Source organism: Scylla paramamosain, chromosome 13 (assembly GCF_035594125.1).
Source record: "Scylla paramamosain isolate STU-SP2022 chromosome 13, ASM3559412v1, whole genome shotgun sequence".
In the NCBI taxonomy this organism is placed as follows: Eukaryota; Metazoa; Arthropoda; class Malacostraca; order Decapoda; family Portunidae; genus Scylla; species Scylla paramamosain.
In genome coordinates, this window is record NC_087163.1 from 2091778 (window position 1) to 2107500 (window position 15723).

Sequence of the window (15723 nt, forward strand, 5' to 3'; positions counted from 1 at the left end):
TTGACCAAGAGAGTCGGGGAAATATAAAGATCTGTAAGAGGAGACAAAAGACCATGAGATTGGTGGCCAAGGGAGTTTTGCTTGATTGTGGGATTCGTGACCGGAAGAAGGAAGAAAACACCTGCGAGGGGTTTTGCAGGAGGCCATAAGGGTGAGATCCTTAGTGCAGATGAAGAATTGGCGAAGACGTCCCACCAGAAATTTTCAGTGACTACTGGAGTTCAGGACGTAATGAACAAGGCAAATCACAGTACGGAAACCTCTACACAGGAAAAAGTGGACGAGGATCCAGGCTCTTCAGTGACGACAGGTGAACGCACAACAGGCGGGGCCACTGTTGACCACTCGTGCACAGAAAACAATACAGAGAGGCCCCTCTTTAAGGCTACTAACGATTTAGAAGAGTTTCTCTGGTGCGTGACCAGGCTGGCGGGCCGACGCGTGGCCGAGGATAACTTCGGAAAATTTTTAAGAGATCTTGTCCAAGAAAGAGCCGCGCGTGAGTGAGGTGGTCACTTCACGGGATTCGGCTATGAGAAATGATCAGTGAGTCCCATTGTGGTGGACTGAGCAGCAGAAATTAAAATCTAAAATTAAATTATCACAAATCATATATTCTTTGTTATTACTTAGAAAATTTGTGTATTGTGTTTGTTCTTTGTACTTGCATTGTCCCTGTATCAAACTGTACGTATGTGTCTCCAAACAAAATAAAATTATCAATATTATTATTGCTATTACGATCCACATCACTTTTTTTTTTTGTCTGCCCTTGGCCAATACTCCTCTTACATAAATAAATAATAAAAAAAATAAATAAAATCGTTTAACCTGAGATGTGCTGAGTCAGTAATTGTGAAGGCAAGTCACAACACAAGGTGTCGGCAGCTGCTGCCTGCTGGCCACCCACTCCAGACTGCCAGGCACCACGATGAGGCTGCCAAGGACACGGGCCACTTCACCTCACTACACACACACACACAAACACACCTATATTACATATTCTCATTTGTTTATCATTTAATTTATATATCCATTTCTTTTGCTTCACTTATATTTCTGACACCCTTCAAAAAGCTTACGTTTTCTCTTAAGGAATGCAACTCGCTCTCTGTAAAGGCGCGTAGAGTTTGCCAGACACGCACAGTAGCTAGGCTACCCTTTCTTCACTCGAGTAAAAGAAAATAAATGGGTAAATAGATAAACAGAGGACTCTTGTCAGTGGCTTATCTCTTTGGCATTACTTTGTACCATCATGTAACACATATGTTTAAGCATCATCGGAGTAATGGCATTATTTTTTTTTTCAAGGGAGTTGAGAGATCAGCTTCAGAAAGCTACATCATTCTTTCTTTTTTTTTTGTTTTTAGTTTCTTACTGTGACCTCTTAGTGTTTATTGTTGTGACATTACAAAATCTATGATCTTTTATTTTCCTTTTACATAATTTTGTACATAATAATCATGTGACCTCGTTTTCGTCTCTCCTCTAGTGTTGTGAGCCTCAGTTTGCACAACCTTTCGTCATAGTTAAGACCTTTCAAGCCAGGTATTCATTTTGCAATAGATTTTTGCACTTTATCTTTTCAACATGAATGTGAATTCCATACTACTGCTGCATACTCGAGTGATGGTCTTATAAATATGTTTATTTTCTTAATAATTTCCTCATTCTTTTGTATCTAAACGGTATCCTCGTATTTGTCAACAAGTGGTGCATGTTCCTTATTGTAGGTAGGCTGTTCATTAATATTGTGTGTGCGTGTGTTTATATTTCCTAACAATCTACGAAAAAAGTTGATATAGATTTTTCAGCTATTCAGGAGACCTAAGAGAATACTAAAGATCGTAACTACGTCTATCTACCTACCACTCATGAACACAAAATGACCAGGAGACAGGATCAAATAGCGCATCTCACCTCACTCATGGTTAAGCTGCAGTAATATACCCTTGTCCTCACTCACGGCATCTTGAGGACTTGCTTTCCTCGTGTATTCACCCCTGGCGGTTAGGAAGCGCAAGGCAGTAGCACAAAACTAGCCAGATCACCAGAGTAAAGAGCAACACACGCACTTCCTGGCGGCCGTTTGTTGTCAAGATGCTTACCTTGCAGGTAACACCATTCCTGTTAATCAAATGACCGCGAATCCTAGTTTCCTTATACTCGCTTGTCTTACATATTTCCTTCTTTGTTTTTCCGCCTGTATTGAGTTGAAAATATCATGTTATTCATTCATTTTTCATTTATATCTTCCGGTCAATAGTGAACATATAGCAAAAAATGTAGACAAGTTTAATAGATCATAATTAGCTACATTTTTTTTTTGTATTACTCACGCTTATTAGCTCCTGAGAGAGAGAGAGAGAGAGAGAGAGAGAGAGAAACTTTTTATATAGAGGGGCTGGCACGTGTTCTTGCTACTTACATTCTCTCCAGCCCACTGTATCCGCTGTATATTAAACGTAAGTTATTGCAAATTAAGACGCAGACTCGGCATCCTAAACCATGCTTATTTCTTTGCTTACATTGGTTTCCAGTGTTCATTATGTTACCTCTGGTCCTCCGTGATACAGTCCACACCTCAACCCTCGACACGCCATGCCATGCTTGTATTAATGTTGAACAATGTCGAACACCAAATCTGCATGACCATAGAATCTTTCAATGGTAAAAGGGAAAAAAAAATGCATCATTGATAATAAATCAGACAGTTAACGATGTCCTTAAGTGACCAAAACTGAAAGGTTGACTTCATTTTTTTTTTCATAAGTATTAACTAGTTATATTCTCCAAACTGATTACTGAATAAGTCATAATCTGGGATTTAAGTATCCAACTGACATAAAATCTGGCCAGTTCCTCAACTAAAAAAGATAACGTTCAATAAGAAGCATACAGTTATGGTAAGCTTGGTTGCATCCCACCAGTGACAAAGCAGCTACACAAAATTCAAGTGCTATATAACATTAGTTGGCTTCAAAACCATTACAAAAATGTTGACTGAAGTGAGTTTTAAAACTACACAAAAAAATAATATGGGCAAATTGTGGAAAAAATCTAAACTTATAATATGCAAGCTGTATTATCTGTGTACTGTATATGGGAATGTGAGGTATACATGTAGATGCCTTGTCTCTGTTACCTGGTATTGCTTGAGCATTTATAATAAACACCATAGGTTGATAATTCTGGACCACCTCAAATCCATGAACCAATAACCAATAGACTTCCACCACCACCAACCAAACCCACCTCTTCTTCAACCATCACTATGTACTGTTCTACTCAACAAACCACTACTTTCTCCTTTAGCATAACCCAAGCAAAACTTTTCACCACTCAGAACCTTCTCACCCCAAATAAATTACCCAACGTGAAATTCACCCACAAGTCCATTAAGTGCAGACGCAAATATCAGATGAGTTTTTGTAACTTGGATTTCTGGACCAACAAAAACCCAAGGACCAACAAAACCCCAGCACCTACTCTATTGCAGCTGCTGCCCTACAACTAGCACAGCTCCAGGCCATAACAGCCACCTGATAGATAAAGGGGGATAGATAATTCCATAGGTACGATGACTTGGCGCTTTATTGACCCTGGCATCACAGCTGTCATGACCTGGAAATACAGAGACTGCGTTAGACCACACGTACCATGGTCACCGAAAGCAGAGATGAACCAATGAAAGCAATGCAGTGTGGTGTTTACAGGTTTTATTAATAAATACACCAAAGCTTCTCATACATTATAGACAGTGATTTCCGGCGACGCCTTTTTTGAATATAATAACCATGCCATACACCTAAAACTATCTTTCTTAAGCACATCAGACATATAGAACATAACGATATAAGATTTCTAAAGAACTGAATCTTGGTTTCTGCTTTGCTCTTTAAGTTGTGATTAAAACTGCACTTACTTCCCATTCTTGTGACGACAACTTGGAGAAGAAGATAAAAGGTCAGAAGTATAAAAAGAGGCATGGGCAAGGCCAGCAGCAGATGAGTGCTGTAAAGGAAGCTAAGGGAAGAGGAAAGAGGAAGAGGGAAGGAGGAGGCTGGTACAAGGGAGGACAGGGCGCCGCCGCTTTAAAGGGCGGTTCTGTCTAGTCCCTTTTTTTCTCTTGACCTTCGTAATTGTATAAATATCTTTACAAAAATTAAAATAACAGGGTAATTTCCCTTAATATTTCTTAGGGCTAATGCTAATTACTACTGGAAACCATGAAAAACACCTGGATATATTTAAATACACAGGCAAATGTAAAAGTGTCCACCTGGAACACTCGCTCGACTCCAAGCCAACTTTCGGATCCCAGGAGACACACAGCTCAGACTCGGGCTCAGGCACAGCTCTTGGTTCGGGCAGGCAAGACTGTGTCCAAGCTCTCAGGGGGGTAGATCAAGATAGGCCAGCTTCGATTGGGCAACAGCAGTAGGCAGGTGCGTGCACAACCAACTGACAAAAGAGCGTAGGTCAAAGCAACAACAACCGAGGCCTTATTGTTGCCACTGTCTCACCTAGATTAAATCAAATCAGCCACGTTCATGGGCATCTCTTCAATGGAGGTCCGGTAGTGTTCCTCAATGTCCTGGAGAATTCGAGTGTCTTCAGAGGTCACAAAGTTGATGGCAACGCCCTTTCGGCCAAAACGTCCACCTCGGCCAATCCTGAAAACAACGCAGGTTTGCTTGACTGGGTCCTAGCACTGTCCAGGCATGCCACACTATTGAGCTGTTTTCCGTTGAATGAATTGCGCAGTTAATCATAGATAAATCAGAATTTTATCACATTTTCTTTCTACAATTAGGAACCCATCCACCCATTTGCCAATAGGTTCTTCAGTTTGCTGTATGAAAAAACACTTTACAAGCACTACCTGTATGCAACACCATCAAACCCTACAACAGATGGTAGCAACAGCATGGTGACCACACACTTGTGTAATTCCCAAAGGGGTAAAAATCCACCTAATACCCAAGGCCTACAGGAAAGAGAGAACCAATGCCCACTAACCACACCAGCCTGGGTCTCCATGCACCAGGACCTAACCACTCACACATTTTTGGTGTTTCTACTTTGATAAGAGTAAATTTTCTTTACAGTTCTTACTTAAACTACTATGGATCACTCCTTGCACATCTCTAAAGGATGCAGCCAAAGCAGAACAGTCAACAAGAGCCAGAGTCCCAGAATCAATCAATCAATAAAGAAGACTGCTCCTTCCCACTCACCTGTGGATGTAGTTCTCCCTGTTGGTGGGCAGGTCATAGTTAATGACGAGCGACACCTGCTGCACATCAATACCACGGGCCAGCAAGTCAGTCGTAATCAGCACACGGGAGGAGCCAGAACGGAACTCACGCATGATCACGTCACGCTCCTTCTGGTCCATGTCACCATGCTGTGGTGGTGGACAGGTGGTTAGGTAACAGTGGGGCACATTGGCAGGAGATCTACAGCTTGGGCTAAATAAATTATAATGTGGTTATTCTTATCCAAAAAGCAAATCTCTTACAATTAACATTTCATATCCTCTACATTTTGTATTCTTATTTTCAGTCTGATGTAATACTATTATATGATGGCATACAAACTCAAAGACAGTTACTAAAGCCATAAAAAAATTGAGCAATATCCTCAAATATTAGATCCCAAGTTAATGTGCAAATTCAATAATGGTTTTGTAAACTTCATCTCCAGTACAATCCCTGGTTACAACTCCTGAACAAGTGTTTGTTTCCTCTGCCTTTTATGTCCAATTTTCTTATTTACTCACCACAAACAAGAACTGCTTGCAGCTGAGTGCAGGGAACACTGGCGCCTCAACTTACCATGGCAGACACCGTGAAGTCCCTCTGGTGCATCTTGTCGGTGAGCCAATCCACCTTCCTGCGGGTGTTGCAGAAGATCACAGCCTGAGTGATGGTGAGAGTCTCGTACAGATCACAGAGGGTCTCCAGCTTCCAGTCTTCCTTCTCAACGTTCACATAAAATTGCTTGATACCTGAGGGAAAAGATTTGTCATCTCAAGATGGAAGATCTGTAAAAATGCAGTTTCACAGATGAGATACATACCTTCGTAAACCATACAGACAGAAAACACCTACATATGCCAAGCAAAATCAGAAGAGGATTGATAGATTATTTCATCCATAAATAATATGGCACAGGCAGTTTTTTCATGCAACATTTATCTCACAAATGCCTGGATAGACAGGTGCAGTCACATACCTTCTAGGGTGAGCTCCTCCTTCTTGACCAAGATGGTGATGGGGTCACGCATGAACTTGGTCGTCACATCCATGACGTCGGCCGGCATGGTGGCTGAGAGAAGCACCACCTGCACCTCGCTGGGCAGGAAGCGGAAAACATCGTAGATCTGATCCTTGAACCCTCGAGACAACATCTCGTCGGCCTCATCTAGCACGAACATCTTTATATGTTTGGGATTCAATACTCTGCGGTTGATCATGTCGTACACACGGCCGGGCGTCCCCACGATGATCTGCACACCCATCTCCAGGCGCCGCATGTCCTCCCGCAGGTTAGTGCCGCCAATGCAGGCATGGCAGGTGACATTCATGTAGTCACCCAGCGCCAGCACCACCTTCTGGATCTGCTGGGCCAGCTCCCTAGTTGGGGCCAGGATGAGCGCCTGCGTTTCATTTGACTTCACGTCAATCCTCTGCAGGATGGAGATTGAGAAGGTGGCCGTCTTGCCGGTACCAGACTGGGCCTGGGCGATGGCATCGTGGCCCCTAATGCAGGGCAGGATGGCCCTCTGCTGGATGGCTGATGGCTTCTCAAAACCATAGGCATAGATACCTCTCAACAGAGCTTCATCCAGGTTCATGTCATCAAAACTTGTGGCCACCTGAAGGAATCAGTTAGTTAGTCTTTAAACCAATATATCTAAGACATACCTGTAAAAGTTAATGTATGTCCCTTCCCAAAGATGAGTGAATGCACAAGGCCAATGTTTAGCATGAGGCACTTGTGTATCTTTACCAAGGCCAATGTTTAGGAGGAACCTTTAATTTTCTTACATCATAATCCTATACCTTTCAAGATAAAACATTAATACTTGAATAGAAAGAAATGTGATCCTACATAATAGCATGAATTCTTAAGAAAGTAACCTGTACTCTAACAGTGAACACTGAACACTAAAAAGTAAGTTCAGTGTGTTGTCAGTAGAGATGATGTTCTAGCACCATTTGCTCTGCTCAGTCTACTGAGAGTTAAGCAGTATTAGTGGATGCACAATTCACTAACCAAAATTATTGTATTTTTCTTTCTTTCCAGAAATATTTGCCTTCAATACATATCATGTGCCCTGACACAATGAACATAAACTATGTAGCTCATCTCAGCAACCAGCCAACCCTGACCAACCCTGACACCTGGGCTCCCAAAGTCCCTTCATGATGGCAAGCATTAACTGTACACTCAAGGTTGCAGCAAAGTAGGGCTGGCTGTGGCAAGGCAATCAATACATAACAGCTGCAACACTCAAGTACAGGACCTTTCCTCTCTGCATTGACTTCATACTGAGAACTGACTTGCAACTAACATGCCTCACTGATTATTATTCATTGCCTCTGCATTAAACTTGCAAGAATGGAAACTAAATAAGTGAAGGCTAAGAATATTACATCCTAAAATTCCTTAATCAAAATCGTATTCACAACTTTTTAATATTTTGCAAGTCATATAAAAACACAAGAATTCTCACCTCTGTCCAGGAAGATTCAATGACTCCATCGACTTCCATGCCAGCAGGGCCATCATAGTCCTTGTTGTCTCCACTGCCGCCGCTAGGGGTGGATCCGCCTCCACCCGAGCCCCACTCCTCATCCCTACTATACAACCAAGATACCAGTTAGCACACATTCACCAATGCTCTGCTACTACCCCACACCACCCATAGACTGCCTGCCCAATGAAACACCTGCACACCCTGCTTCCCACAGCTCTTACTAATTCTTACACCATTCAGTAACAAAGTAACAACAAAGCACCCTGATCCATCCCCTCACAGTCCCACTCATACTATTTAGCACATCCTGATCCCCTTTCAGTACCCTCAAGATACCCAGCTGTGTTGACACATTGTGCTGAGAAGAGAGACACTGCTGTTCTCAAGCAGTGAGCAGTGTACTAAAAATTTATTCCCTTCGTGAAGCTTGTAGGGAAAGTTTCAAGCACGTTTGAGAAGTGTATTCATCATCATTCAATATTACTCTTTCTAAGGCAATGTGGAATGGTTATTATTTTCTCTTCCACTTCTCCAATAGTCAACACAGCAATCCTAATATCAGATTCAAGAGAAACTGGCAATAGAAAATAAAACAAGTGGTTTTACTAATAACCAAGGCTTGGAAGGAGGGTGCACCAATAACATAAAGCCAAAGAAAATATGTTTGCCTCTGCCAAAGAAAATATGTTTGCCTCTGCCCCCAGCAATGGTAACCCAGACAATAGCCTCCTCACCACTCACACAGATAAGGGACAGGGTGGTTCCTAATTACAGGTGCGACTCAGCAACAACAACGTGAGTGCCAATAAGTGCCAGTCACACTATCATTGTCCTTATAAATGAATGCCATATTTTCTTTGGAGTTCAAGTTATTGCTACTGTGTAAATTTCATCTTAAAATACCTAAGAAATTTCACACTTAATTTATCAGTAAGATTGTTACATAACTAATTTCTAGTTCTCTATTGAAGCAAACAAGGGCAGTCAAACTGCCCATGAAAACAATTCTAGTCCATGTAGTGAAAGAAACAAAAGCTAGTGCAAATTAAAATCCATGCTTTAGCCACTGCTCATCTTAAATCTAGATGTTAAGTATAGGTTAATGTATTGCAATATTAATATGGTTTCTTTCTCCTCAAGTCCAGAGTCCTCCCCTAGGAAAGGTCCATAGGGAGTCCTCAGTCTTTTACCTTGGTTCCCCATCCCTGTTGAGGAGAGAAAATTAATTTAGAAGTCTTCCGTTCATAATTACGAAGTGCCCAAATTCTTAAAACTGGGAACATCTACAAACTATGTATATGCTTTTAAAAAATCTAAATTCTTGTTGGAAATCCAATTAAAGTCTCAAATAAGCATCACATCTGATGCCAAAGATAAGGATTAAAGTTTACAATCAAGAAAAATCTTGCCTTAGAAATCAATATGCACTGGAAACACAAAGCCACAGTCAGGGGGCCAGACAACAGCAGGCATCCCAAAGTTTAGTACATAGCTGGGTGCCAAGTGGCACTGCCTATTCTAGTCACGGTACAAATTCCAAATGTAACCTTGATAGTTGGCAGTGTTAGTGCCAGGCATTTCTAGAGTGTTTCATTCAGTAACACAAACACTAGACACCCAACACCATGACATAACAGCCTCACCCCTGGCAACTGTCATGATCATAACAGTTGGGAATATTATGGACTGCAAATTAATTTTGCTTTCTTGAGTAGATATAATGAATGAACCCCAATAACTTAATAAAAACTTCTGAAGGCACATCTTAACAGATTCACAGGGTTAAGGTTACAGATGTTTTGGCAAGCCTGGCAGTGTTTCCAGCTCAATGGGTATAAGAAAAGTAGCTGTTTCTCTCCGTTTGGAAACAAGTCATCCTAAAAGACAACCCACCACACATCCTTCATCCAATAACTCCCTCACACAGAGATGGCTTAGACACCAAAACTTTCACCATCAGATAATTAACCAATGAAACAATACTATCCAATATGCAATAATTAATCACAAAATATTCTTAAAAGGCAAAATACAACTGCCACACTTTATGAGCATAGATTCCCTAAGCCCTTTTATATCACTGACTAGTCATCATTCTATTCTACCCTGCCTCTATCATTACCTCCCATCATCCTTTCAATTCTGCCACACCCATAGACTAAACACTAAGCAATGCTCTATTTTTGCAAGCCAAATTATGACAGCCAACCAATAAATTTTACAAAATTACCAATAATACAATACATGTCTGAAAAGAACACTAGCAAACCCTACACAAAGTTTAAGAGTTGTCACTGTTCAGTCCTTCCCTTCACCAGCGCACACCTTGACTTCACCTACACAAAATAACACAGCCACTTCACACATGAATGGTAAGACAACAAACAAGAAACAAAGGAACACTGGCTATCCATGCTAGTAATCTACATTCAGTTTTATATTCCTATACTCTTATCATCTCACATCAAATAATAATAATAATAATAATAATAATAATAATAATAATGGCAGCAGCTACAATAAACATCATTATAACGTATATGAAGACAGCTAATACATACTTCTGAATTTCCTCATAATATACATTAAGACTACTTTAATACATTTCTATTCATCCAACAAAAGACAATATTATATCCAACCCTGTGAGCTAAGGAGGAAATTCAGAGATGCACACTCCTATCTAGTTTATTTTTTATTTATTTATTTATTTTTATTATTATTTTATTTATTTTTATTTTTTTTTTTTTTTTCCTATCCACAAGAGGCCAGGTGGTAGTTCATAGTTTTGGGGCTGGGAGGAGGAAAACTATACAACTCCACTTCCTAACCAAATCTTACTAATCCTTTAACTTCTTGAACTTCACAATGCACTATTTGAGCCTGGTTGTTATCATTGGTATATTGTGCATTACTGATGATGGTGTAAGGAGAAAGCCACTAACCAGCTGATTACACCACTTAAAGAGACAATATTAACCTATAAATTCATGGAGAGAAAAATTTCATCATTCTGTTTTTACTCTAGGATCAAAAAAGTTTTCCTAGAGAGGCCAGCACCTGTGCTCCCCCTCAGCCCCCTCAAGAATACAGCATCAGTAACAAAGGCATCACTATATAATAAACACAGCAAATTTTAGAGTTCCTTTGTTCCTGACCTCAAAAAGTTTTCTTACAGAAGTCTCTACCTGCAACCTCCCTCAGCCCCTCTGGAACACAGCATCAATAATGAATAAATCACTTTTATGTTGAATACATCACATTTCAGAATTCCTTTGTTCCTATGGGTTAAATAAAGTCTGCTCACAAAGGCCTATATATGCAATCCCTCTCAGCCTCCCAGAATAGCAGTAATATACTCATCAGTAACAAACTCTACTCCATTACAAAGCAAACAGTTAATTTCAGAATCCCTTTGTTCCCCTGACCTCAATAAAGTTTCCCTGCATATACCTACTTTACCTGCAGCTCTCAGTCACTCAGAAATGCAGTATCGGAAATAAACCCATCAATATACAATACAAGTCTTAATCCATCACTACAATAAGCTCGGTAAACTTCCATTGTTCCTCTGACTCCAATAATGTTCCCTTACAGATGCCTCCTCTACTTGTACCCTCCCTCAGCCTCCCAGACACTACCTTGCGAGTCCCCATGACATCCGGGCGCGTCCCCATGCTGAGGGTAAGGGTGTAGTGACACGGTCGATTGCATAACTGAACACGCATCCGGGGTCGTTATCTAATGAATATCGGCCGGTCCTAGCCACCCTAACCACACCACGAGCACCCTAACCACCCTGGAACACACCCTAAAGCACTAACAGGCACGTGCAGCACTAAAATACACCTGCTTTATCTTCATAGTCAACAAGAGCAATACTTAGATTTCATGATGGGTTCAGTTGAAGTTTAGTTAGTTTAGGGTACAAAGATATCGCTCTATACTTCTCAGGCCTGGTTTTCTTGTGAATAGGCCTAGATATTTGGCGTGCTAATTAGAACACCAGCATTTTCCTTTCATAGCGAGTCTGAAGTTACGAAAATGAAGGTATTCTAGTCCCCACTACATGCTCACTTATACTTTCCCACCAGAGCTTCACACCTGGCCACCTTGATACACTAAAATCACCATGGATACTTTAAATAAGACACTTGCTTTGATCTAGCCCAATAATAAGTCTGCAAATCATAAAATGAAGGAATTGAGTCACCACCCATTGCTCACCTGGACTTCCCCACCTGGGCTCTACACCTGGCCACCCCAAGGCACCAGAAACACTGTGGATCCCTTAAATATAACACCTGCTTCATCTTGCACATGTTCCATCACCATGGGAAAAAAAATTCGCCACATGCTGTCACCCTAACTACATCTCACTAATTCACCCTAAAATTCGTTGAAATAAAGCACTGCATGGGGAGTTTGTAAGATTATCTACAATTCCCAGGCCAAGGAAGGGAAGGAAGGGGAGTAAAAGTGGAGTAAATGGAATAAATGTGTGGAAAATCCTGCCGGTCGCCATTACACGTCCCCCCTTCTAACCCACCTCATTTCAATCACTGTTTACTCCGCTAATTTCCACCTGGAGGGCCAATTCACTAATCGAGATGGGTAGCCCGTATCTTCAACCACTAGTAGGTCCCGAAAAATCAAGGGTAAACAGTGAGGAAAGCCTTAAAATAGCTTACTTTTGGTGGTCGTATTTGTCGGACATGTTGACGTGACGGTGACTCCCTTCAAAGGACCTTCCTGGTATTCCTCCGCCTAACACCTAACCTCCCACACACCCTGTAAATACCTGCCATATATTCCCCTCTCATTGCCCTGGGCCCCTATTTCACTTCATTTGGCTTATATTCAGAGTAAATCACAAGCTTGTCAGGGAACTAGTTTCTATCATGCAATCCCATGATGGCGGAGGATGACGTCATCAAGGCGGGGCATTTAAACCTGTACTTTTGCTCGTCCTCTGCAGGCCTGCCGAAGTTTCCCACCAGTTTGACACTTCCCGACGACTTTTGTGTACGATTACAAGCACAAAGGTGTTACAAAAGGTCTGTAGCTGCCACCACTGCGCTGTCTTTGTAAAGGTGATTGATTGGGGCAGGGATGGTCAGTGGACTGGACACGGGTATGTCGATGCATTATAAAGGAAATGCCATATATATGCCTACTTTTTTTTATTGTAGCTTCTCTCTTGTAATGTTCATAGAAAATAGATAGATAGATAGATAGATAGATAAATAGATAGATAGATGGATAGAATTCTGGATAATGCATTGTTTATTTAGGGAACAATCTGATAATTCTCATAGAACTAATTGAAGTGTTATCATTTCAAGAGAGGATACTTAATATTATCCATAACTATGATGTAAATAATTAATGTACTTATGAATCACTCTTCACTATATCCCGTTAAAATCTCAGTGAATCATTCTATTTTTTTTTATAAGTGTATGCTAACAAGACTACACGACTGAGGGTGACTATAAACTATTGACTCCTAAAATAAGATCCTGAAAAACCAGCTGATAATATTCTACTTAGATTTTTCATAGAGTAATACTTTCTTGAATGAACATGACGTATCTTGAAACCATACAACCTTGCATCATCATAATCCGAACATTAATAGCGAGTAATACACCGTCCTGCACGCCACAAAAAATAAAAATAAATAAATAAATAAATAAATAAATAAAAGTAGACCAACACCGTAACACTGATTAAAGGAAACAGCATAAAAAAAAATAGTTCAGAGGGAATATGCAAAGGAAAAACAGGTAGCGGTAGGACAAGTAAGAAAAGAAAACGAGAGTAGGCTAAGTTCACCGTACCAGTTTTGTATCTACCGCCAATTCTCTCTCATGACGTCACTTTCTCATTCCTCCTCCTCCTCCTCCTCCTCCTCCTCCTCCTCCTCCTCTCCCTCCCCCTCCTCCTCCACCCCCTCTTCTCCCAGGCGCTCTCTGAAATGTTCTCGGTCATGGACACGCCAACCTGACACATTTCCACGTTTCTCTGTCAATACGGCGATAACCTTGAACTTTAGCGGTTAGCAGAGACCTATAGATTTATAGAGCAGTAAACAAATCCTTATTTAAACCAGTAATTGTAGGGGGAAAAAAGTATTAGGAAATCTAGAAGTTTCGCAGACCGATGCTCAACTGATGGCAATAGCTAGTCGGCCTCTTCCGCCTACACCACACGCACTCACGCACGCACACACACATTTAGCCCCCTCCCCCGACACACCCCAAACTCGTGTCTGCAGGTTTGTCCACATGTATAGCACTGTACTTTGCACGCTCTAGTTCACATTCTCTCTCTCTCTCTCTCTCTCTCTCTCTCTCTCTCTCTCTCTCTCTCTCTCTCTCTCTCTCTCTCTCTGACCATTAACAAATATAAGGTCTTCATCATTAGCTTTCGCCTCATCAGCATGCTCACTGTAGGAATAAAGGTATAATTTACTACAATGACATTCATACTTCAGTTTCCAGAGACTTGAAGAACATAATAAGGGTTACTGTGACGCAATGCTTGTGTCATCGCTGTCTATAAATATGTCTTCACTAATTTGTCTTATATTAATCAGAGTTCCATTTTTTCAGTTATTAAACCTGTTCCAACACTACTACTACTATTACTACTACTACTACTACAGAGAGAGGGAGAGAGAGAGAGAGAGAGAGAGAGAGAGAGAGAGAGAGAGAGAGAGAGAGAGAGAGAGATCATCTTTATTAGGCCTTCTTCCATCTTTCAATTTATCAGTGTTCGTATTAAATGTGGGTCAGGGACACACACACACACACACACACACACACACACACACACACACATGACAGTTACAATCACAAGTATAATAATTCTCTCTCTCTCTCTCTCTCTCTCTCTCTCTCTCTCTCTCCTGCCTCTTCAAGTTTCCTCGTCATGCCAGCTTACAGTAATTCATCTTCTTTTCTTCTTCCTGTGACCTGTTTTGCTTTGTATTTCTTCTTAGGACCTCTTATTTCACCCCACTCTCCTCCTCTTCTGACACTAAAAGACTTCCAGAACGCACCATAAAGGCTACACTAGAGCAAAAATTGTATAAACTAAAGCAGACACCGTAGGTAAGTCATTTTCTTCATATTATTATTACCACCATTATTAGCTAACTGGGTTTCTGTTACTTGCTACTATTACGTTCCCAGTGTTACCAGATCCTCGCTGCACGCCTTGAGAATGTGCACACACCATGGGAAGTGGGTTATGTGTGTGTGTGTGTGTGTGTGAGGGAGAAAATGGAAGACCAAGGGACAACTCGAGTTCGCACTGGTAGGGTCTCAGTAGGGAGGCCTGCGGGGTGCCTGCTGGCCAATACAAAGAGCTTCCTCACACCCCTGGACCTGCTGGGGCGTCTAGGAGCCTGCGGGGGTCATAGAACTATATCCCAGAGAGAGAGAGAGAGAGAGAGAGAGAGAGAGAGAGATTAGGTGTGGCTCAGCTTTAGCGATCATCTCAGTCTCTTGGTGCTTATCGCTATTATTTCTGAGTTGACGGATAAGGCGGGTTACTCACTTTCTCTCCTTGAGAACAAGAACACAGTTACACCCAGGAAAGTAGTGAATCTGAATCTGGCTAGTGTCCCTCTTACATAAAAAAAAAAAAATCTCCACAATGTAGATTTCGCTCAGTTCATTGTGTAATAGGTCTTATTTTTTTATATTACATATCTACAGGATCTAAGTTATATTTTATAAGTACACAATTAATAGAGGGAAGCTCAATACGAGGACGATATTTCAACGTTTCTAACATCTCATGAAAGCAAGCTCTAAATCAGAAAACTATGCTCACATTGTCTTATATTTTGTGGGGTCAGTTTAATCTTTTCCCGTCTTCATTAGTGGTCTAAACGGAACTCGAGAAGACCTACCTACACTTTTATTAATGCTTTAAACTCGTGA

General features: G+C 41.1%; 1 protein-coding gene across 8 annotated transcripts; it reads right to left on the reverse strand.

Annotated features, from left to right (window-relative positions):
- Positions 1 to 3576: 3576 nt before the first annotated feature.
- On the reverse strand, positions 3577 to 12604 carry LOC135106311 (eukaryotic initiation factor 4A-I-like). Of its 8 annotated transcripts, none has more exons than XM_064015192.1 (8): positions 12460 to 12569; positions 8959 to 8973; positions 7745 to 7871; positions 6241 to 6883; positions 5841 to 6013; positions 5241 to 5410; positions 4527 to 4676; positions 3577 to 3624 (listed from the first exon to the last, which is right to left on the reverse strand). In XM_064015192.1, exons 1-7 carry the CDS (start codon positions 12483 to 12485, stop codon positions 4532 to 4534), a joined length of 1299 nt encoding a protein of 432 aa, XP_063871262.1. In that variant the 5' UTR covers positions 12486 to 12569; the 3' UTR covers positions 3577 to 3624; positions 4527 to 4531. The 8 variants fall into 8 exon arrangements, with proteins under 8 accessions (XP_063871262.1, XP_063871264.1, XP_063871266.1 ...); XM_064015194.1 differs by having other exon boundaries at positions 7745 to 7868; positions 12460 to 12560; XM_064015196.1 differs by lacking the exon at positions 8959 to 8973 and having other exon boundaries at positions 12460 to 12604.
- Between the last annotated feature and the right edge of the window lie 3119 nt (positions 12605 to 15723).